The following is a 23022-nucleotide window of genomic DNA, read 5'->3' as shown; positions in this document are numbered from 1 at the left end:
GGGGTGGAAACCGCTGCGCGAGCGCAATGGCGCTAGAACGGCGGGTAGGCTAGCGTTGTTTATATGTTAGATTTTCCTTTCACGACGCTTTCGATGCTAGCCGTCGACCCAAAGTCTTTCTTTTCTCATTTGTGTCGCTTGTTCTCGTTCTACTGGGCCACCAAAGCAAACCAGGCATGGCGTACGGCGAAGTTGACCATCGCGGGGTGCACACAACTCAGGAGGTTTGTTGCATCATGGATCATCATTTTCCTCCTGAGATAATTCCGTGCTTGATTGCTCGCTCCCTTGAATCACCTCGAACATCTATTTATTTCTGCAAACACATACAGTATATATGATATGCATGCGCTGATCAGGGCAAGAGTTTGGGCGTTTTCATTTGCTGGTTTCTGGGCAACGGATGCCTCTTCGGGTACAACAGCATGCTCACCATCGAAGATTACCTCGTCCACCTCTTCCCAGTATAACAAACTTTTTACTAGTATATGAATGCTGTTCTTCTTCCACATCGAGTATGCCACACACACACGCACACACACAGAGAACTAACTTTTGACACTTGTAAATTCAGAACTACCGTCCGGTTAGAGTCATCACTCTCACCTATCAGCCGCTTGTGCTCGTGATAGCTGCGGTGTTTGCCTACCATGAGGCGAAAGTAAACACCAGGGTGCGCAACTTGGTGGGGTACTCACTCTTCTTCCTCGGCTCGCTCGCTCTCATCATCGTAAGCACATTTTCAGAAACTCCGTGTTCTGAACTATTAAACATTAACTGCTCGATTCCTCTCCCCTGCGCCGTAGCTGGATCTTGCGACGTCGGGAAGAGGTGGAATCGCAACCTTCATCGGCGTGTGTACGGTTGTGGCGGTGTTCGGCGTCCCGGAAGGTCATGTAGAAGGTGCCATGACCGGGGACCTGTCCTTGATGTGCCCGGAGTTCATACAGGTGCCATTTCTTGTGCCAGAACATACAGGGTTTTCGTACTAGCGAGGCAGTTTGTTTCTGTGCATGAGACATTTTTTTTCTTTGAGAAATAGGAGACAGTAATTTGATATAACTTGTTTGGATCCAGTCATTTTCTGCTGGCATGGCTGCATCTGGCGCAATAACGTCGGCCCTGAGGCTCGTTACAAAGGCGGCCTTCGAGAAATCCAGAGACGGCCTTCGCAGGGGAGCTAGTATGTCGCATCAAACCCCCAATTCATTCGCTGAGTTTCTGCTAGTACGATGGTTTATCCATATCCACCGAGCTGTGCTGCTGCTCATTCATATAAGTTCCAGTGTTGTTCTTCGCCGCATCATGCTTCTTTGAGCTGCTGTGCGTCGTGCTGTACGCCCACGTCTTCCCCAAGCTGCCAATAGTGAAATTCTACCGTGCAGAGGCGGCTTCCGAGGGATCACTGACGGTCGTTGCCGACCTTGCTGCCGCTGGCCTCCAGGGACAGCCTAAACTATCGGTACATCTGTACACAACTGTTCATATGTCCCCTTAACCTGTAATCTGGTTCCCGCCCGACGGCAAATGAAAGATCCATACGTACGTTTCAGGCTGAAGACGACCCAGCCATCCCTGAACGTTTGAGCAACAAGCAGCTCCTTATGCAGAACATGGACTACGCCTTGGACATGTTCCTCATCTACCTGCTGACGCTGTCCATCTTCCCGGGATTTCTCGCCGAAGACCTCGGATCACACAGCCTGGGCTCCTGGTAATTAAGCCACCATCCCATTTTGGCATGCATCCAAATTTTGCTTACTACTCCTACTAGGAACGATGGAATGGAAACGCGCGCAGGTACGCGCTGGTGCTGATCGCGACCTACAACGGCTCGGACCTGGTCGGGAGATACGTGCCTCTGGTGGAGATCATCAAGGTGACGTCCCGGAGGGGACTGCTGGCCGCGGTGCTCGCCCGGTACCTGCTCCTCCCGGCGTTCTACTGCGCCGCCAGGTACGGAGGGGAGGCCTGGATGATCCTGCTCGTATCGGTTCTGGGACTCAGCAACGGGTGCCTGACCGTCTGCGTCCTGACCGAGGCGCCGAAGCCGTACAAGGTTAGCGTTGCACAATCATTCCACGCTAGCCAGTAGCTACAACTCGTTAGACATTGCATGGAGGCCCAAGGCTCTGTTTCCTTTGTTTCGCAAAAAAAAGGGCTCTGTTTCCTTCCTTTTTTTATGGCGGTGCTACTACTGACTGAGTTGTAGCTTGGTGTCTTTGTCCAGGGGCCAGAACAGAATGCTCTCGGAAACCTGCTCGTGTTCTGCCTCTTGGCGGGCATATGTTTAGGGGCTGTTCTTGACTGGCTGTGGCTCATAGGCAAAGGATGGTGATCAAACCCATGGCCCGCATGTCATCCAGACTTGTTCCAAACTGAAAAACACTTTTCATCTTTCCTCTTTATTTTCTTATTTCCTTTTGGTGTTGGTGCTCTGCAGGCAAATAGATGATTACGGTTTTTGTGCGCCCTAATACTACAGTTTTGAAGGTTACCATAATTTTATTTACAACGAGTTGTTTGGTTGCCCCTAAAAACTGAGATTTTAATATTGTAGTATTGGCCAACTATAGTTTCTTCTCTGCAAAAAAAAAAACCAGACCTCTTTTTAAAAGAGAGGGCAGCTGAAAAGAAAGTACTTCTGTCGTGGTCCTTCCCCAGTCTGCTCAACAACTCGCTCTGTCCTAGATTGTGTGGTATGATGCACACGGGTAACCATAGGGAGCAAGCTGCTGTTACATTTGAGATCAATGAAGGCGCCACTACGAAGGGTTTTAAGTACTCTCTCTGTCTAGGTATATAAGTCACGTTACAAAAATCAAATAGTCCCTAAACACATAGACGTGTTGTTTTAACTATCATGTTGTTTCGTATTTTTTGACATAAATAAAGAAATCAATCAATAAGAGATGTGAGACGTGTATGCTTTTAATGACTTGAGACTATCAAACATGACATGCAGTGGTTAGTTCGTTGCATGCAATGGTATTAATTAGCAAATAAACATTAAGTTTTTTCGTTTTCCTCTTCACCTTGGTTGCGGTGCACAACCTAAGATGACTTATTTACCTAGACGGAGGGAGTGCCTCAGATTGCTCGAAAGTCATCTGCCTAATTACTCCGCCGCCGTTGTTGCCCGCTATTCATAATTAGGCTAATCGGTCCATATATTCTATTCTAGTATTACACCACGGTGCTACTTCCATCCATTATTTTTCAGCTAGCCTCTCTTTGCAAAAGGCTAGGCAGCAAAATTTACAGTGTTGTGCGGTAACAATCAAACAGGTTTTATGTATTGTGAATACTTCAAAATATTGTGTTCTAGTAAAACCATGGCATCTCATACCTACAGGTGAAATTATTGTAGTTTGGAATACTTTGGTTTATATAATACTTTGCTATCAAACACAGGCTTAATCGTTGTTTCGCTTTTGATGTGTGTTCACGCTGCTTTTTTATTTAGGTTCAAATCCTATTGCATTTTGGTTTTCATAGCTTTGTTCATTATAGACGTATGTTTATATCCGGAATTTAAAACTCTGCAGTGAAAGATGCTGAATGTATTAATCGATGCAAAGTCAAGGCATTCCCTTCTTTTCACAAAATGCCTCCATGTTCTATTTCATTCTCAGTTAAAAGAACAAATCAACGACCGTCATTTATAAATTTGGGTGGATCATCAATATTTGGGCACCAAAACTTCATATCACGGACATAAAAACTGGAGTAGGGTAATTTTTTTTCATGTTTCGGTCATATTCATCATCAAACTGTGGCATGCAATAATAATCAGTTCATCACCATCAATAACAAATGATTAACATGCAACTCCACCTCTCACACAAAGACCCTCTTCAGGGCCAACAAGTGACCACTGTGTCTACCATCATTTTTATTAGAGGTTTCGTTGTTACCGCCATTTCTAACCACGCCAATAAGAAGAGGAGATTAGTCATGATTTCCCTAGGGTTTATATTCCCGACATCATCATTGCGAAAGGTGAAGGAGACAACATCGCTACATATATTTTTCATAGGCAAAATGCATAAATGCCTGGCTTCAAAGCTCTCATGTGTACACTGCCTTGAATCAACTCAGCGCCATAGTTTTGTCGAAGCCACACAAGCCCTCTGGCCTGCACCATGTGTTTTCACGCCCAGAAGGTGGCCACCATTAGTATCACGCTCTTATGTCGTCGTCATTGAAATCACCGCCATATTCTGCTTTGATTGACATCCATGTCGATCCATCAAACTGTCTAGTTCGATCCTAGCCGTGTATGTCCGACTACAACCATGCTCCACCCTGCGCCGTGTCCGCCCCGCACATCTTTGTGCATTGCTTGACGCATTTGCATGATCCTGACCATAGATTAAATCGCGGGAGAAACGATTTCGCGGTGGCCTCTCCTAGCAGCTATAGCGGCGGCCATAGCGGGCAATCGCGGCAAATAGCGGAGATTTTTTTGGTGGGAGAGATAATTTTTGGAGGATTTTGCTGATTTCTGAGCATTTAGAGGGATATGTCGAGGATTTCGCGGCAGCAAACATAGCGTAGCGGCAAGGCTCCCGGGCAGCTATAGCGCAGCTATCGCGGCAATTTTGCGGGCTATCTTAATCGGTGATCCTGACACAATGCGCTCCGGACTCCTCTGGGCCTTTTACACACATCGTCATTCTTGCCGCACATGCTCCAAGCCCTCCTGGCAAACTAGACCCACTAGAAGAAAAATCCTTCCATGCAAAACTGACCCTGATTATCTGTATGCATAATTTCTTTTCCTTGTCTTTTTTTTATAAACTTCTTCTCTTTTATTCATTCATAAGTAAAGTAGCATCTTCATTCATAAGTAAATTTATTTTCCTTGTCTTCATCTGCTCATAGCTTCGCATGTACCGTCATGGACCTTTTTTTCCTTAACAAAATCTCACCTGCCTCCAGCAGCTAATATACCGTGGCACAGCTAACAAGCTAGCTCCAATCCTGGTCTCACGTACAGCCACGTACCTCAGGAGGTCCTATGTGCCGCATTTTGCGGCGCATAGCCAGCATGACGCACACAGGAGACGTCCGACTGGGCCGGCCCACTATAAGGACCCCGAGGTGTGTCTACAGCAGTAAAAAATACCGTGGCACACACTAACAAGCTAGCTCCAATCCTGACCTCACGTACAATCACGTACCTCAGGAGGTCCTATGTGCCGCATTTTGCGGCGCATAGCCAGCGTGACACACATAATAAGGACCCCGAGGTGTGTCTACAGCGGTAAAAGATTACCGTGGCACACACTAACAAGCTAGCCCCAATCCTGGCCTCACATACAGCCACGTACCTCGGGAGGTCCTATGTGCCGCATTTTGCGGCGCAGCCAGCGTGACGCACACAGGAGGCGTCCGACTGGGCCGGCCCACTATAAGGACTCCGAGGTGTGTTCTACAGCGGTAAAAAACGCAAAACCAGAAATGACGCCACCAGGAATCGAACCTATAAGGACCCCGAGGTGTGTTCAACAAGCTCCGCAAACCACCGGACTAAATGGATGCATTTGAACAATACCGCATCGCGATTATATTTAAGAACTCTCTATTCGGGATATTTCCCTTGCATGTTATTTTCTGTACGTGTACTGCAGCATATAGATTTGAATATGTGATTTTTTTGGAAAAGCTGGAACATGATTTGAAATACCTGAATATTTTCTAAAGTTGTGAACAAAATTTGAAAACACAAATAGTTATAGAAATTATGAACATTTTTTTCAAAACATGAACATTTTTTGAAATTACGAACAATTTATTCAAAACGCATTTTTTTCAAAAGTTCAAAAAACATGAACATTTTTGGAATATGTGAACAAAATTGGACAAGCTGGAACATTTTTTGAAATTAGAGAACATTTTTCGAATTTATGACAAATTTTACAAATGAGAACATTTATTCAAATTCCTTGAACATATTTTAAATTTGAGAACTAATTTTCAAAAAGATGAATTTTCAAAATTTTGAACATATTTTGAAAGTGAGAACTTTCTTGGAATTCCCAATCATTATGTAAATTTGTGAATAAACAGATTAAATGCAAACAAAATTTTGAAATTCTGAACATTTTCTGGAAACTTGTGAAAGTTCTGAAAAGATACCATAAGCCGTTGAAGATTTGATCTTTTTCTAAAATTTTGAAACGCGAACATTAGTTGTGAAACTCGTTATTTTTATGGAAAAAAGGAAGAAAGTTGAATAGGAGAACATTTTTCGAAATTCTGAACAATTTTTTGAATATGCAAACATTTCTTGAAAAACAATATTTTTTTTAAAAGGTGAACTTTTTTTAAAATTACGAACAACTTTTACCAAAACACAAAACTTTTTTGCAATTCCCGCGCACATTTTTTGAATTCATGAATTTTTCAATGTGACATTTTTTTAAAGTTCAGAATTTTTTTCACAAACTGTAGCATTTGTTGAAGTTGTGAACAAATTTGGATAATAGGAACATTTTTTAAAGTTGTCAAATATTTTTGGATTTGTGAACAAGATTTTAAAATACAAACAATTTTTGCATTTATGAACAAATTTTGAATCATGAACATTCTTTAATATGCGAACAGAATTTAAAAACAGGAATAATTGTATTGAAGTTCTTGAATACTTTTTATTTTTTGAAGAAAATTTAAAATGCGGACCTTTTTTGAAATTCTAAATTATTATGAATTTTAGGAAACAATTCGAAAAGCAAACAAAATTTGAATTTTTAAACTTTTTAGAATTCCAAACATTTTTTCAATTGAAGAGAACAAAATTTGAAATTCTAGTTTTTTGGAAATTCGGAAGAAAACATTTTTTGGAATTTAAAATAATTTTGAAATAGAAAAAAGAAAAGGTGCAAGAAAATAAAAAGAAAAAGAAAAAACTACAAAGAAGAGAAATAGAAGAAAGGAAAACGAAAAACAAATTGTACAGGAAAAAACCGGTTTCAGGAACCTACTAGAAGGTTCCCAAAATCGGAAAAAACCGGCTAGAAACATCATAGAAGGTTCCCAAAACAGGTATCCTGAAGCGCTAAATGGGCCGGCCCACCCCGCGAATGATCGCTCGATCCCTTCTGCGAAACAGCGACAACTTGCCGCAAAGAGCAGCAATTAGGGTAAGCCACATACCTCTGTCTTACCGCGCGGACGTCCGAGCGCCTGGAAGGAAGCTTCCACCCACAGCCTCACGCATGACTTGGCCTCGGCCTGCTAGGCCACCTGCCACCTGGGCCTCTGCGCCTCGGCCCACTAGCACCGCACTATCCTGACTTCGCACGCACCTACATCGCTCCACGCCACCGCCTTGCTGCTGCATAATTGATCTATTGTAGCCTGCGTACACGGTAAACCCGCAATTCGCCAAGATTGGCACATCGCTAGGCTCCGTACATGGCCCAACTTGCGGTATCGCCAACAGCGTACTCTGCGCCTGGTGTCTTGACCTCCCTACGCGAATTGATCTGGCTCTCGCCTTCCATGCCGTGCCGTCGCTTCCATGTGTGATCCGATCCCACAGAGGAACACGCTGTAATGAGCCACAACCTGCTCCGGATGCATATTGTTCCTATAAATCAACGATCCGCAATCTATTTGTAACCTTGCTCTGATACCATTTGTTAGAATTAATATGAGGCGCATAGTTGATCTATCGAAGGCTAAGCAATCACATGAGCACGACATCAAGATTTGTTAACGAGGTTCACCGATATGCCTATATCCCTCGGGCCTGACTATGGGCGCTCCTCCCCATGACACCGCTATAATACCGCACCCCGGTCGCCCGGGCGCCGGCACACACCGTCAGCTCCCCCACGTGCCTGTGTTATTATGTTGGCATAGGTTACATTGAGTGTCTATCATTTTATTACATAAGAGCATCTACAACCATACTTGGCAAATCCGGCCCCTCAAACGCCCGTGGACACGCCCCGGCGCGTCCGCGGGCACTGATCGGGCACCCCTCAAATGTTGTGCCACACATCGACATACCGCAAATTCCGATCTTCGAATCCATGCACGTAGATCATATGGTACAAACTGCCCGAATGCCAAAGTTCGAAACAAAGCAAAGCAAATCATAGTTCAACAAACCGGACATGGCAAAATGAAATCAATGTCCGAGCGTGACGGATGGCCTCGGAGCACTGGCTGGGCGCCTGCTCCGAGCAAAATGCGTCCTCCTCCTCCTCCAGGCTGAATGTGACCTGCTCATCCTCCTCCGCCTGCATCCGGGCAGCCTCCTCCGTCTGCATCCGGGTTTCCTCCGCCGCCTTCATCCAGGCTGTCTTCTTCGCCTGCATCTGAGCTGCCTCCTCCGCCTGCATCCAGGCCACAGCCGCCCTCGCCATCGCGTATTTCCTGCGGTCGTTGATTGCCATCTTCTTGTCCGTAAGCCACATCTTCGCATGCTCATCATAGAGGGTGTCGTCCGCCAACATGAACCTCGCATCTTCCGCGTCCCGAGCGAGTTGCAGACTCTCCTTCTCAAGCTCTATGTTGCCAAATGTCTTAGCCTTCTCGAGATCCCATTTGATTGCTGCTTGTTGCTTCTCCAACTTGATCTTCTCCCTGTCAATTTCGAGCTTCTTCTTCGCCCTCTTCCGGCCCCACTCCATCCTTTTCTTTTGCGCGTCCAACATGAGCTTGTACCTCTCCTCCATCTTGTTCTTCCTCACCAAAAAATGCCCGTGCATGTGGACGACATTTTAGTAGCCACGGCATCACGGGCGGCACGTGCCTTCTCCCACTTGTTTCCCATGACTTGGCGGTTATCCTTTGGCACGGTGCCTTTTCCATCCGTCACAACAACATCGTCCTCTTTATCGTCCAACCCAATTGATTGGATGGAGCTTGAGCCATCATTCCTCTTCTTGCCGGACTTGAGGTCAGCCAAAAGTTGGTTCCACTTCGGCTTGCCATTCAATATGACCCAACAATGGCTAAAAGCAAATGGCTTCTTCTCCACCTCATGATACAAAGTGGCCGCCACCGCCTTCTAGCAAACAACACATGTATGAGCACGAGAATTCAAACACAAGAAGCATATACAATGGACGGTGATAACCCACATGTATAGGGGATAAATTGTAGCCTCTTTTGATAAGTAAGAGTGTCGAACCCAACGAGGAGCTAAAGGTAGAACAAATATTCTCTCAAGTTCTATCGACCACCGATACAACTCTACGCACGCTCGACGTTCGCTTTACCTAGAACAAGTATGAAACTAGAAGTACTTTGTAGGTGTTGTTGGATAGGTTTGCAAGATAATAAAGAGCATGTAAATAAAAAGTAGGGGTTGTTTAGATAAATACACAACTAAGTTAGGTTTAGTAGAGAGCTTTTTGTCACAAGAAAGTTATTTTTCCATAGGCAATCGATAATTGGACCGGTAATCACTATTGCAATTTTACTTCAGGGAGAGGCGTAAGCTAACATACTTTCTCTTCTTGGATCATATGCACTTATGATTGGAACTATAGCAAGCATCCACAACTACTAAAGATCATTAAGGTAAAACCCAACCATATCATTATAAGGCATCAAGTCCTCTCTACTCCCATACGCAAACAACCTACTTACTCGGGTCTGTGCTTCTGTCACTCACGCCACCCACCATAAGCAAATCATGAACATATTGCAAACCCTACAACGGGGATCCCTCACGCTTGCGTGACACGAAGAGAACCATAGGACAGCACCAATAATAAAACATGCAACTCAAACCAATCACGATCATCAATTAACCCATAGGACAAAACAGATCTACTCAAACATCATAGGATAGCCATACATCATTGGGAAATAATATATAGCGTTGAGCACCATGTTTAAGTAGAGATTACAACTAGTAAAAGAGGGGTTATGCCGTTGCATAGAGGGGGGAAGAGTTGGTGATGATGGCGGTGAATTTGTTGGTGTAGATCGTTGTCGCGATGATGGCCCCGGCGGTGTTCCGGCGCCACCGAAAGAGAGGGGGAGATAGCCCCCCTTCTTCTTCTTCTTCCTTGACCTTCCCCCTAGATGAGAGAAGAGTTTCCCCTCTGGTCCATGGCCTCCATGGCGGTGGAGGGGCGATAGCTCCTCCGAGATTGGATCTCTCTCTCTCTCTCTCTCTCTCTCTGTGTGTGTGTGTGTGTGTGTGTGTGTGTTTCCTTCTGTCTCTGCACTCCCTGATTCTGCCCTTTCACCATTTTTAAATTCTCGGAGATCCGTAATTCCGATTGGGCTGAAATTTTGACACGATTTTATCCGGATATTGGTTTTCTTGCGGAGAAAGAAGGACACCAACTGCCTTACGGAGTGGCCACGAGGGCCCAGGGCGCGCCCCTCACCCTCGTGGGCCCATCGGGCATCGTCTCGCGTTGATTCCACTTCCCAAAATTCACATATATTCCAAAAAAATCCCCGTAAGTTTTTATCCCGTTTGGACTCTGTGTGATATGGATTTTCTGCAAAACAAAAAACATGCAACAAACAGGAACTGACACGGGCACTAGATCAATATGTTAGTCCCAAAAATAGTATAAAAAATTGCCAAAAGTATGTAAAAGTTGTAGAATATTGGCATGGAACAATCAAAAATTGTAGATACGATGGAGACGTATCAGACGGCTAGATGAGACAATCGAGCTTACGTGAGTTGCGACTCCCATCCCACTTTGAGGGCGTTTGGTCACTTGTGAGTAGTAGCCGGCGTACTTGTTCACTTCCCCTTGAATGATCCCCAAAGATGTTGGAGAGATGCCACATTGCGTGTGGTCACGATAGGTTGCGGCTCCACATACTCCTTTTGCTCGTGATACTCCTTCCAAATCTTCGTCCAATAGGTGTTTGTTGGAAATATGCCCTAGAGGCAATAATAAAATGGTTATTATTATATTTCCTTATTCATGATAATTGTCTATTGTTCATGCTTTAATTGTATTAATCGGAAACCGTAATAGATGTGTGAATACATAGATGACAACATGTCCCTATTGAACCTCTAGTTGACTAGCTCGTTGATCAATAGATGGTTATGGTTTCCTGACCATGGACATTGGATGTTGTTGATAACGGGATCACATCATTAGGAGAATGATGTGATGGACAAGACCCAATCCTAAGCATAGCACTGATAACCCACAAGTATAGGGGATCGCAACAGCTTTCGAGGGTAGAGTATTCAACCCAAATTTATTGATTCGACACAAGGGGAGCCAAAGAATATTCTCAAGTATTAGCAGCTGAGTTGTCAATTCAACCACACCTGGAAACTTAGTATCTGCAGCAAAGTGTTTAGTAGCAAAGTAATATGATAGTGGCGGTAGCAGCAACAAAAGTAAAGATAGCAAAAGTAATGTTTTTGGTATTTTAGAGTGATTGTAACAGTAGCAGCGGAAAAGTAAATAAGCGTAAACCAGTATATGGAAAACTCGTAGGCACCGGATCAGTGATGGATAATTATGCCGGATGCGGTTCATCATGTAACAGTTATAACATAGGGTGACACAGAACTAGCTCCAATTCATCAATGTAATGTAGGCATGTATTCCGTATATAGTCATATGTGCTTATGGAAAAGAACTTGCATGCCATCTTTTGTCCTACCCTCCCATGGCAGCGGGGTCCTATTGGAAACTAAGGGATATTAAGGCCTCCTTTTAATAGAGAACCGGAACAAAGCATTAGTACATAGTGAATACATGAACTCCTCAAACTATGGTCATCACCGGGAGTGGTCCCGATTATTGTCACTTCGGGGTTGCCGGATCATAACACATAGTAGGTGACTATAGACTTGCAAGATAGGATCAAGAACTCACATATATTCATGAAAACATAATAGGTTCAGATCTGAAATCATGGCACTCGGGCCCTAGTGACAAGCATTAAGCATAGCAAAGTCATAGCAACATCAATCTCAGAACATAATGGATACTAGGGATCAAACCCTAACAAAACTAACTCGATTACATGATAAATCTCATCCAACCCATCACCGTCCAGCAAGCCTACGATGGAATTACTCACGCACGACGGTGAACATCATGAAATTGGTGATGGAGGATGGTTGATGATGACGACGGCGACGAATCCCCCTCTCCGGAGCCCCGAACGGACTCCCGATCAGCCCTCCCGAGAGGTTTTAGGGCTTGGCGGCGGCTCCGTATCGTAAAACGCGATGATTTCTTCTCTCTGATTTTTTTCTCTCCGAAAGCAAATATATTGAGTTGGAGTTGGCGTCGGAGGGTTTCCAGGGGGCCCATGAGGTAGGGGGGCACGCCCCCACCCTCGTGGAAGGGTGTGGGGCCCCTGGTCTTCATCTTTGGGAGGATTTTTTTATTGTTTTTTCTAAGATGTTCCATAAAGTTTCAGGTCATTCCGAGAATATTTGTATTCTGCACATAAAACAACACCATGGCAATTCTGCTGAAAACAGCGTCAGTCCGGGTTAGTTCCATTCAAATCATACAAGTTAGAGTCCAAAACAAGGGCAAAAGTGTTCGGAAAAGTAGATACGACGGAGACGTATCAACTCCCCCAAGCTTAAACCCTTGCTTGTTCTCAAGCAATTCAGTTGACAAACTGAAAGAAAGAAAAACTTTTACAAACTCTGTTTGCTCTTGTTGTTGTAACTATGTCAAGCCAGCATTCAAGTTTTTAGCATAGATCATAACTAACCACATTTGCAATAATTCCCAGGTCTCACAATTACTCATATCAATAGCATAATCAACTAGCAAGTCATAATAATAAATCTCGGATGACAACACTTTCTCAAAACAATCATAATATGATATAACAAGATGGTATCTCGCTAGCCCTTTCTGAGACCGCAAAACATAAATGCAGAGCACCTTTAAAGATCAAGGACTGACTAGACATTGTAATTCATGGTAAAAGAGATCCAATCATAGTCATAACCAATATAAATTAACAGTGATGAATGCAAATGACGGCTGTGCTCTCCAGCTAGTGCTTTTTAATAAGAGGGTGATGACTCAACATAAAAGTAAATGGATAGGCCCTTCGCAGAGGGAAGCAGGGATTTGTAGAGGTGCCAGAGCTCGGTTTTGAAATAGAGATAAATTGTATTTTGAGCGGTATACTTTCATTGTCAATGTAACAACTAAGAGATGGCGATATCTTCCATGCTAAACACATTATAGGCGGTTCCCAAACAGAATGGTAAAGTTTATACTCCCCCTCCACTAACAAGCATCAATCCATGGCTTGCTCGAAACAACGAGTGCCTCCAACATGCATCAGGTCCCAGGGGGACTTTTGTTTGCAATTAATTTTGATTTAGTTTGCATAAGGCATGGGACTGGGTATCCCGGTGACCAGCCATTTTCTCGTGAGTGAGGAGCGGAGTCCACTCCTCTTGAGAATAGGGATTTTTGTATTCGTGCCCCTAGTTGGGTCACGCTCGACTGATTTGCCCCTATTTTTCAACAATTGTGGTTTTGCCAAGCTCACTTCACTCGCCTTGTGTTTTTGCCCTTCCGGGGCGGTTCCGACCAGTGAGCAGTCGCCACATGGCAAACCGTGATTGGTAGGCATGGAAGATAAGGACAGCCTTTGCTGATACATGAGCTATTCAAGCATACAAAACAGAATGTTTATTTGAAGGTTTAGAGTTTGGCACATACAAATTTACTTGGAACGACAGGTAGATACCGCATATAGGAAGGTATAGTGGACTCATCTGGAATAACTTTAGGGTTTAAGGGATTGGATGCACAAGCAGTATTCTTGCTTAGTACAGGTGAAGGCTAGCAAAAGACTGGGAAGCGACCAACTAGAGAGCGACAACAGCCATGTACATGCATTAAAATTAATAAACATTGGATGCAAGCATGAGTAGGATATAATCCACCATGAATATAAATATCATGAAGGCTATGTTGATTTTATTTCAACTACATGCGTGAACATGTGCCAAGTCAAGTCAAGTCACTTAAATCATTCAAAAGAGGATACCACCCCATCATACCACATCATAATCATCTCAATAGCATGTTGGCATACAAGGTAAATCATTATAACTTATAGCTAATCAAGCATGGCACAAGCAACTATGATCTCTAATTGTCATTGCAAGCATGTTTATTCATAATAAGCTGAATCAAGAATGAGGGACTCATCATATTTACAAAAACGAAAGATGTCGAGTTCATACCAGATTTTCTCATCTCAGTCAGTCCATCATATATCATCATAATTGCCTTTCACTTGCACGACCGAACGGTGTGAATAATAATAAGAGTGCACGTGCATTGGACTAAGCTGGAATCTGCGAGCATTCAATAAACAGGAGAAGACAAGGCAATATGGGCTCTTGGTTAAATCAATCAATAATGCATATAAGAGCCACTTCAACAATTTAATTATGGTCTTCTCCTACTGACCCCCAAAGAAAAGAAAAGAAATAAAACTATTTACACGGGAAAGCTCCCAACAAGCAAAAGAAGAACGGGAAATATTTTTGGGTTTTCTTTTTAATTATTACTACTACAGCAGAAAAATAAACTACTACTATTTTTTAAGGTTTAACAAACACACAAGAAGAAAACAGGAAAAAAAATAAACTAGCATGGATATTACAGTGAAAAAGTATGAGCACCGACATCTAGCAATGAGTGTGTGTGAGCATAAATGTAATGTCGGTGAGAAATACGTACTTCCCCAAGCTTAGGCTTTTGGCCTAAGTTGGTCCATGGCCACGGCTGGCCTGGCGGATATCCATAATAATAGTTCTTGGGGTCGTACTGTGATGAGGAGGAATAGTTGGGATCATACTGATGTGCAGCAGTTATCGCCTGCTGTGCTGCAGCGTGGAGTCGAGCTGCCTCCGCTCTCCTCTCGTACTCTTCTGCCTCCTCTCTGGTAATAACATATCTTCCTTTTGCCTGTGAATCAAAGAAGGCAGGAACAGGGAGAGTAATACGGAAAACACACTGTTTATCAAAAATTAAGCGATATAAGAGAGGTGATTCAGGCCTCTCGACAAACTGGTGCGAAGCCATAGAGTCATAATCTAAATATGCAGGAGGCAACTCCATATCACCCTCACGAATGTCTATCTCAAGAAAATGAGCTAAGCGGGTTGCATAAATTCCTCCAAAGAAATCTCCATTATGCCTATTATGATGCAACCTACGAGCTACAATGGCTCCCATATGATAAGATTGGTCTCCTAACACAACACTCCTAAGAATGCTAAGATCAGGGACACACATGTGACATGCTTCATCCTTAGCATTTATGCATCTACCGATGAAGAGAGCAAAATAATGTATAGCAGGAAAGTGAATGCTCCCTATGGTAGCCTGTGTTATATCTCTAGATTCCCCTACAGTTATACTAGCAAGAAAATTTCTAAATTCAGATTTAGGGGGATCCCTAACACTACCCCATGATGGAAGTTTGGATGCAAGAGTGAAATCCTCTAGGTCCATGGTATAAGATTTGTCATAAAGATCAAACATGACTGAAGGAGAATTACGCGAAGATGAATACTCAAACCTCCTCACAAATGAACTTGTGAGATCATGATACTGGGGGCATTTGTTAGCCTCAAAATCCTCAAGACCGGCATTGCACAAATATGATTTGAATTCTTCTTTAATTCTCGCACGGTCCATAAAATTTTCTAACGGCCATTCGCAAGGCCGTACTGGAGCGTCTCTTGGTGGATCCTCGTCAGCATCGCGCATAGCAATCCCGGGTCCTTGCTTCTTAGAGGAACCACCTTGGAACATCTTCCTAAACATATTGTTTTTCTCTGAAAAATTCTGAAATTTTTAGTAACTTCAAACAAAAGTGAACCAACTTTAATAAAACTGATAGCAACTATTCCTACAAGTGCCTAGAGCCTATATCAAGCATTAGAACTACTTAGAACCATATAAATTTGACATGCAAGATCAAGAACATGGTCACCTATGCAGCACAAATTTGCAAATAATAAAGCACTAGAACAAAAACTAATTGGACCAATGGAGGAGTCACATACCAAGGAACAATCTCCCCAAGCAGTTTTGCGAGAGGTGCTTTGAGCAAGGAGATCGAAAATTGCAGCAAAAGTGGCTGGAACTCGTGCTTGAGTTGGTTTTTCGGGTTTGTGTGAGACATAGGAATAAGATGGGTGTTGGGATAAGTGGAGGAGGGCCACCGTGGGCCCACGAGGCAGGGGGCGCGCCCTAGGGGGGGCACCACCCTCGTGGCCAGGTGGCGGCTCCTCCCGCGGTAATTTTTGCATAGTAAATCCTCAAATATTTCCAAAAAAATCATATTAAATTGGCATGGCATTCCGAGGACTTTTATTTTCGGGATATTTTTATATTGCATGAATAAGTCAGGAAACAGAGTGAAAAATACTATTTTTACTTTATTTAATATAAATAACAGAAAGTAAAAGTGGGGTACAGAAGGTTGTGCTTCTAGTTTCATCCATCTCATGCTCATCAAAAAGAATCCACTAACAAGGTTGATCAAGTCTTGTTAACAAACTCATTCCGATAATCATGAAACCGGAGAAATTTCGAATAACACTAAGTTACCTCAACGGGGATATGCACATCCCCAATAATAAGTATATCATATTTCTTCTTGACAGTAGGAAGAGGAAATTCAAAACCTCCAAATATAATCGATGGAATTTTCCCAATAGAATTGATACTATGAACTTGGGGTTGTTTCCTTGGAAAGTGTACCGTATGCTCATTACCATTAACATGAAAAGTGACATTGCCTTTGTTGCAATCAATAACAGCCCCTGCAGTATTAAGAAAAGGTCTTCCAAGAATAATAGACACACTATCATCCTCGGGAATATCAAGAATAACAAAGTCCGTTAAAATAGTAACGTTTGCAACCACAATAGGCACATCCTCATAGATACCGACAGGTATAGCAGTTGATTTATCAGCCATTTGCAAAGATATTTCAGTTGGTGTCAACTTATTCAAGTCAAGTCTACGATATAAAGAGAGAGGCATAACACTAACACTGGCTCCAAGATCACATAAAGCAATTTTAATATAATTTCTTTTAATGGAGCAAGGTATAGTAGGTTCTCCGGGGTCTCTAAGTTTCTTTGGTATTCTACCCTTAAAAGTATAATTAGCAAGCATGGTGGAAATTTCAGCTTCCGGTATCTTTCTTTTATTAGTAATGATATCCTTCATATATTTAGCATAAGGATTTGTTTTGAGCATATCAGTTAATCTCATACGCAAAAAGATAGGCCTAATCATTTCAGCAAAGCGCTCAAAATCCTCGTCATCCTTTTTCTTGGATGGTTTCGGAGGAAAAGGCATGGGTTTCTGAACCCAAGGTTCCCTTTCTTTACCATGTTTCCTAGCAACAAAGTCTCTTTTATCATAACGTTGATTCTTTGATTGTGGGTTATCAAGATCAACAGTAGGTTCAATTTCTACATCATTATCATTACTAGGTTGAGCATCATCATGAACATCATCATTAATATTTTTACTAGGTTCATGTTCATTACCAGATTGTGTTTCAGCATCAGACATAGAAATATCATTTGGATTATCAGGTGGTTCAGCAATAGGTTCACTAGAAGTTTGCACAGTTCTATCATTTTTCTTCTTCTTCTTCTTTTTAGAAGAACTAGGAACATCAATATTATTTCTTTGAGAATCTTCCTCGATTCTCTTAGGGTGGCCTTCAGGATACAAAGGTTCCTGAGTCATTCTACCAGTTCCAGTAGCCACTCTAACAGCATAATCATTTTTCTTACTATTCATTTCATTAAGCACTTCTTTTTGAGCCTTAAGTACTTGTTCTACTTGAGTGGTAACCATAGAAGCATGTTTGCTAACAAGTTTAAGTTCACCTTTAATATTAGCCATATAATCACCCAAGCATCTAATCATATAAGCATTTTCTTTTATTGTCTACCAAAATAAGAATTGAAGTCCTCTTGCTTAAACATAAAGTTGTCAAACTCATCCAAGCACTGACTAGCAATTTTAGTAGGCGGGACTTCAGCTTTATCATATCTATAGAGAGAATTTACCTTTACTACTTGTGTCGGGATATCGGGATCAGGAGGTTCTTCGGTAAATAAATAATTAAGATCATATGTTTCTTCAACAGGCGGTATATTAAGACCATGTGTTTCTTCAATAGGAGGTAAATTCTTAACGTCTTCAGCTTTAATACCTTTTTCTTTCATAGATTTCTTTGCCTCTTCCATATCTTCAGGACTGAGAAATAGAACACCTCTCTTCTTCGGAGTTGGTTTAGGAATAGGCTCAGTAACTGGAGCAGGAGATGGCTCGGAAGCTGGCTCAGGAGGTGCCCAATTATTTTCATTTTTCAACATATTATTCAATAGAATTTCAGCTTCATCCGGTGTTCTTTCCCTGAAAAGAGAACCAGCACAACTATCCAGGTAATCTCTGGAAGCATCGATTAGTCCATTATAAAAGATATCAAGTATTTTGGGTTTCTTAAGAGGATGATCAGGCAAAGCATTAAGTAACTTGAGAAGCCTCCCCCAAGCTTGTGGGAGACTCTCTTCTTTAATTTGCACGAAGTTGTATATTTCCCTCAAAGCAACTTGTTTCTTATGAGCAGGGAAATATTTAGCAGAGAAGTAATAAATTATATCCTGGGGACTACGCACACAACCAGGATCAAGAGAATTAAACCATATCTTAGCATCACCCTTTAATGAGAACGAAAATATTTTGAGTATATAGAAGTAACGCGATCTCTCATCATTAGTAAACAGGGCAGCTATATCATTTAACTTAGTAAGATGTGCCACAACAGTTTCAAATTCATAGCCATAAAACGGATCAGACTCAACCAAAGTAATTATATCAGGATCAACAGAGAATTCATAATCCTTATCAGGAACACAAATAGGTGAAGTAGCAAAAGCAGGGTCAGGTTTCATTTTATCTCTAAGTGATTCTTTGTTCCATTTAATTAATAACCTCTTAAGCTCATATCTATCTTTGCAAGCTAAAATAGCGGCAGAAGATTCTATATCAAAAAGATAGCCCTCGGGGATAACAGGCATATTTTCATCATCACTATCATCATCGTATTCAGATTCAATAATTTCTTTTTCTCTAGCCCTAGCAATTTGTTCATCAAGAAATTCACTAAGGGGCACAGTAGTATCAGGCATAGAAGCAGTTTCATCATAAGTATCATGCATAGCAGAAGTGGCATCATCAATAACATGCGACATATCAGAAGGAATAGCAGAAGCAGGTGTAGGTGTCGCTAGCTTACTCATAACAGAAGGTGAATCAAGTGCAAAGCTAGATGGCAGTTCCTTACCTCCCCTCGTAGTTGAGGGATAGATCTTGGTTTTTGGATCTCTCAAGTTCTTCATAGTATCCAGCAGATATAAATCCCAAGTGACTCAAATAATAGAGCTATACTCCCCCGCAACGGTGCCAGAAATTAGTCTTGATAACCCACAAGTATAGGGGATCGCAACAGCTTTCGAGGGTAGAGTATTCAACCCAAATTTATTGATTCGACACAAGGGGAGCCAAAGAATATTCTCAAGTATTAGCAGCTGAGTTGTCAATTCAACCACACCGGGAAACTTAGTATCTGCAGCAAAGTGTTTAGTAGCAAAGTAATATGATAGTGGCGGTAGCAGCAACAAAAGTAAAGACAGCAAAAGTAATGTTTTTGGTATTTTGTAGTGATTGTAACAGTAGCAGCGGGAAAGTAAATAAGCGTAAACCAGTATATGGAAAACTCGTAGGCACCGGATCAGTGATGGATAATTATGTCGGATGCGGTTCATCATGTAACAGTCATAACATAGGGTGACACAGAACTAGCTCCAATTTATCAATGTAATGTAGGCATGTATTTCGTATATAGTCATACATGCTTATGGAAAAGAACTTGCATGACATCTTTTGTCCTACCCTCCCGTGGCAGCGGGGTCCTATTGGAAACTAAGGGATATTAAGGCCTCCTTTTAATAGAGAACCGGAACAAAGCATTAGCACATAGTGAATACATGAACTCCTCAAACTATGGTCATCATCGGGAGTGGTCCTGATTATTGTCACTTCGGGGTTGCCGGATCATAACACATAGTAGGTGACTATAGACTTGCAAGATAGGATCAAGAACTCACATATATTCATGAAAACATAATAGGTTCAGATCTGAAATCATGGCACTCGGGCCCTAGTGACAAGCATTAAGCATAGCAAAGTCATAGCAACATCAATCTCAGAACATAATGGATACTAGGGATCAAACCCTAACAAAACTAACTCGATTACATGATAAATCTCATCCAACCCATCACCGTCCAGCAAGCCTATGATGGAATTACTCACACACGGCGGTGAACATCATGAAATTGGTGATGGAGGATGGTTGATGATGACGACGGCGATGAATCCCCCTCTCCGGAGCCCCGAACGGACTCCAAATCATCCCTCCCGAGAGGCTTTAGGGCTTGGCGGCGGCTCCGTATCGTAAAACGCGATGATTTCTTCTCTCTGATTTTTCTCTCTCCGAAAGCAAATATATAGAGTTGGAGTTGGCGTCGGAGGGTTTCCAGGGGGCCCACGAGGTAGGGGGTGCACCCTAGGGGGGCCCACCCTCGGTAGGGGGGCGCGCCCTAGGGGGAGCGCCCCCCACCCTCATGAGAAGGGTGTGGTCCCCTGGTCTTCATCTTTGGCGAGGATTTTTATTGTTTTTTCTAAGATGTTCCCTAAAGTTTCAGGTCATTCTGGGAATATTTGTTTTCTGCACATAAAACAACACCATGGCAATTCTGCTGAAAACAACGTCAGTCCGGGTTAGTTCCACTCAAATCATACAAGTTAGAGTCCAAAACAAGGGCAAAAGTGTTTGGAAAAGTAGATATGACGGAGATGTATCAAGCACAAGATCGTGTAGTTCGTTCGCTAGAGTTTTTCTAATGTCAAGTATCGTTTCCTTAGACCATGAGATTGTGCAACTCCCGGATGCCGTAGGAATGCTTTGGGAGTATCAAAAGTCACAACGTAACTGGGTGACTATAAAGGTGCACTATAGGTATCTCTGAAAGTATCTGTTGGGTTGGCACGAATCGAGACTGGGATTTGTCACTTCGTATGACGAAGAGGTATCTATGGGCCCACTCGGTAATGCATCATCATAATGAGCTCAGTTTGACTAAAGAGTTAGTCACGGGATCAGGCATTGCGGAACGAGTAAATAGACTTGCCGGTAATGAGATTGAACAAGGTATGGGGATACCAACGATCAAATCTCGGGCAAGTAACATACCGATAGACAAAGGGAATTGTATACGGGATTGATTGAATCCCCGACATCGTGGTTCATCCGACGAGATCATCGTGGAATATGTGGGAGCCAATATGGGTGTCCAGATCCTGCTATTGGTTATTGGCCGGAGAGGTGTCTCAGTCATGTCTGCATGGTTCCCGAACCCGTAGGGTCTACACACTTAAGGTTCGGTGACGCTAGAGTTGTAACGGGAATAGTATGTGGTTACCAAAGGTAGTTAGGAGTCCCGGATTAGATCCTGGATGTCACGAGGAGTTCTAGAATGGTCCGGAGGTGAAGATCGATATATTGGACGAAGGGTATTGGAATCCGGAAGTGTTCCGGGGGTACCAAGCTATGGCCAGCATGACCGAAAGGTGTTTCGGGAGCCCCGTCAAGTGTTGCAGGGCCTCATGGGCCAAGGGGAGGGGGAAAACCAGCCCACTAAGGGGTTGTGCGCCCCCACACCCTTTTCCCAGTTACTTGGGGAGGTGGGGCGCATCCACCTGGCTTGGGACGCATGCCTCCACCTACTTGGCTTGGGGGGCAAGTCTCCCTAGGGTTTCCCTAGGGAGATCCAATCTGCCCTATCCGCCGCCCCCTAGGGGAAACCCTAGGGAGCCTCCCCCTCTCCCCTTCCCCCTATATATAGTGAGGGGGTGGGAGGGCAGCCATACCCTTCCCCTGGCACAGCCCTCCCCCTCTCCAACTCCTCCTCCTCTTCCGTAGTGCTTGGCGAAGCCCTGCCAGAGAACCACGAGCTCCTCCATCACCACGCCATCGTGTTGCTGGAGTTCTCCCTCAACTTCTCCTCTCCCCTTGCTGGATAAAGAAGGAGGAGACATCCCCGGGATGTACGTGTGTTGAACGCGGAGGCGCCGTCCGTTCGGCGCTAGATCGGATCTTCCGCGATTTGAATTGCCGCGAGTACGACTCCATCAACCGCGTTCTTGTAATGCTTCCACTTAGCGATCTTCAAGGGTATGAAGATGCAATCCCTCTCTCTCTCTCTTGTTGCTAGCATCTCCTAGATTGATCTTGGTGACATGTAGGAAATTTTTGAATTATTACTACGTTCCCCAACAGTGGCATCAGAGCTAGGTCTATGCGTAGATTCTTTGCACGAGTAGAACACAAAGTAGTTGTGGGTGATGATTTGGTCGATTTGCTTACCGTTACTAGTCTTACCTTGATTCGGCGGTATTGTGGGATGAAGCGGCCCGGACCGACCTTACACGTACGCTTACGTGAGACTGGTTCCACTGACAGACATGCACTTGATGCATAAGGTGGCCAGCGGGTGTCTGTCTCTCCCACATTAGTCGGATTGGATTCGATGAAGAGGGTCCTTATGAAGGGTAAATTGCAATTGGCATATCACCGTTGTGGCTTTTGCGTAGGTAAGAAACGTTCTTGCTAGAAACCCATAGCAGCCACGTAAACCATGCAAAAACAATTAGAGGACGTCTAACTTGTTTTTGCAGGGTATGCTATGTGATGTGATATGGCCAAAAGGATGTGATGAATTATATATATGTGATGTATGAGATCGATCATGTTCTTGTAATAGGATTCACGACTTGCATGTCGATGAGTATGACAACCGGCAGGAGCCATAGGAGTTGTCTTAATTTATTGTATGACATGCGTGTCAATGAAAAATGCCATGTAATTACTTTACTTTATTGCTAACCGTTAGCCATAATA

General features: G+C 43.2%; 1 protein-coding gene across 1 annotated transcript; it reads left to right on the top strand.

Annotated features, from left to right (window-relative positions):
- The first annotated feature begins 176 nt into the window (after nucleotides 1–176).
- On the top strand, nucleotides 177–2400 carry LOC123185137 (equilibrative nucleotide transporter 3-like). The gene is made up of 9 exons (XM_044597121.1): nucleotides 177–224; nucleotides 360–464; nucleotides 575–730; nucleotides 807–950; nucleotides 1078–1183; nucleotides 1287–1462; nucleotides 1554–1714; nucleotides 1801–2059; nucleotides 2231–2400. The coding sequence occupies exons 1-9, from the start codon at nucleotides 177–179 to the stop codon at nucleotides 2336–2338; spliced, it is 1263 nt and encodes a 420-aa protein (XP_044453056.1). The 3' UTR covers nucleotides 2339–2400.
- The last annotated feature ends 20622 nt before the right edge of the window (nucleotides 2401–23022 follow it).

The sequence above is a fragment of the Triticum aestivum genome, chromosome 2A (assembly GCF_018294505.1).
Source record: "Triticum aestivum cultivar Chinese Spring chromosome 2A, IWGSC CS RefSeq v2.1, whole genome shotgun sequence".
In the NCBI taxonomy this organism is placed as follows: Eukaryota; Viridiplantae; Streptophyta; class Magnoliopsida; order Poales; family Poaceae; genus Triticum; species Triticum aestivum.
Note: the sequence above shows the minus strand (reverse complement) of the source record. Positions and strands in the feature narration are given on the sequence as shown.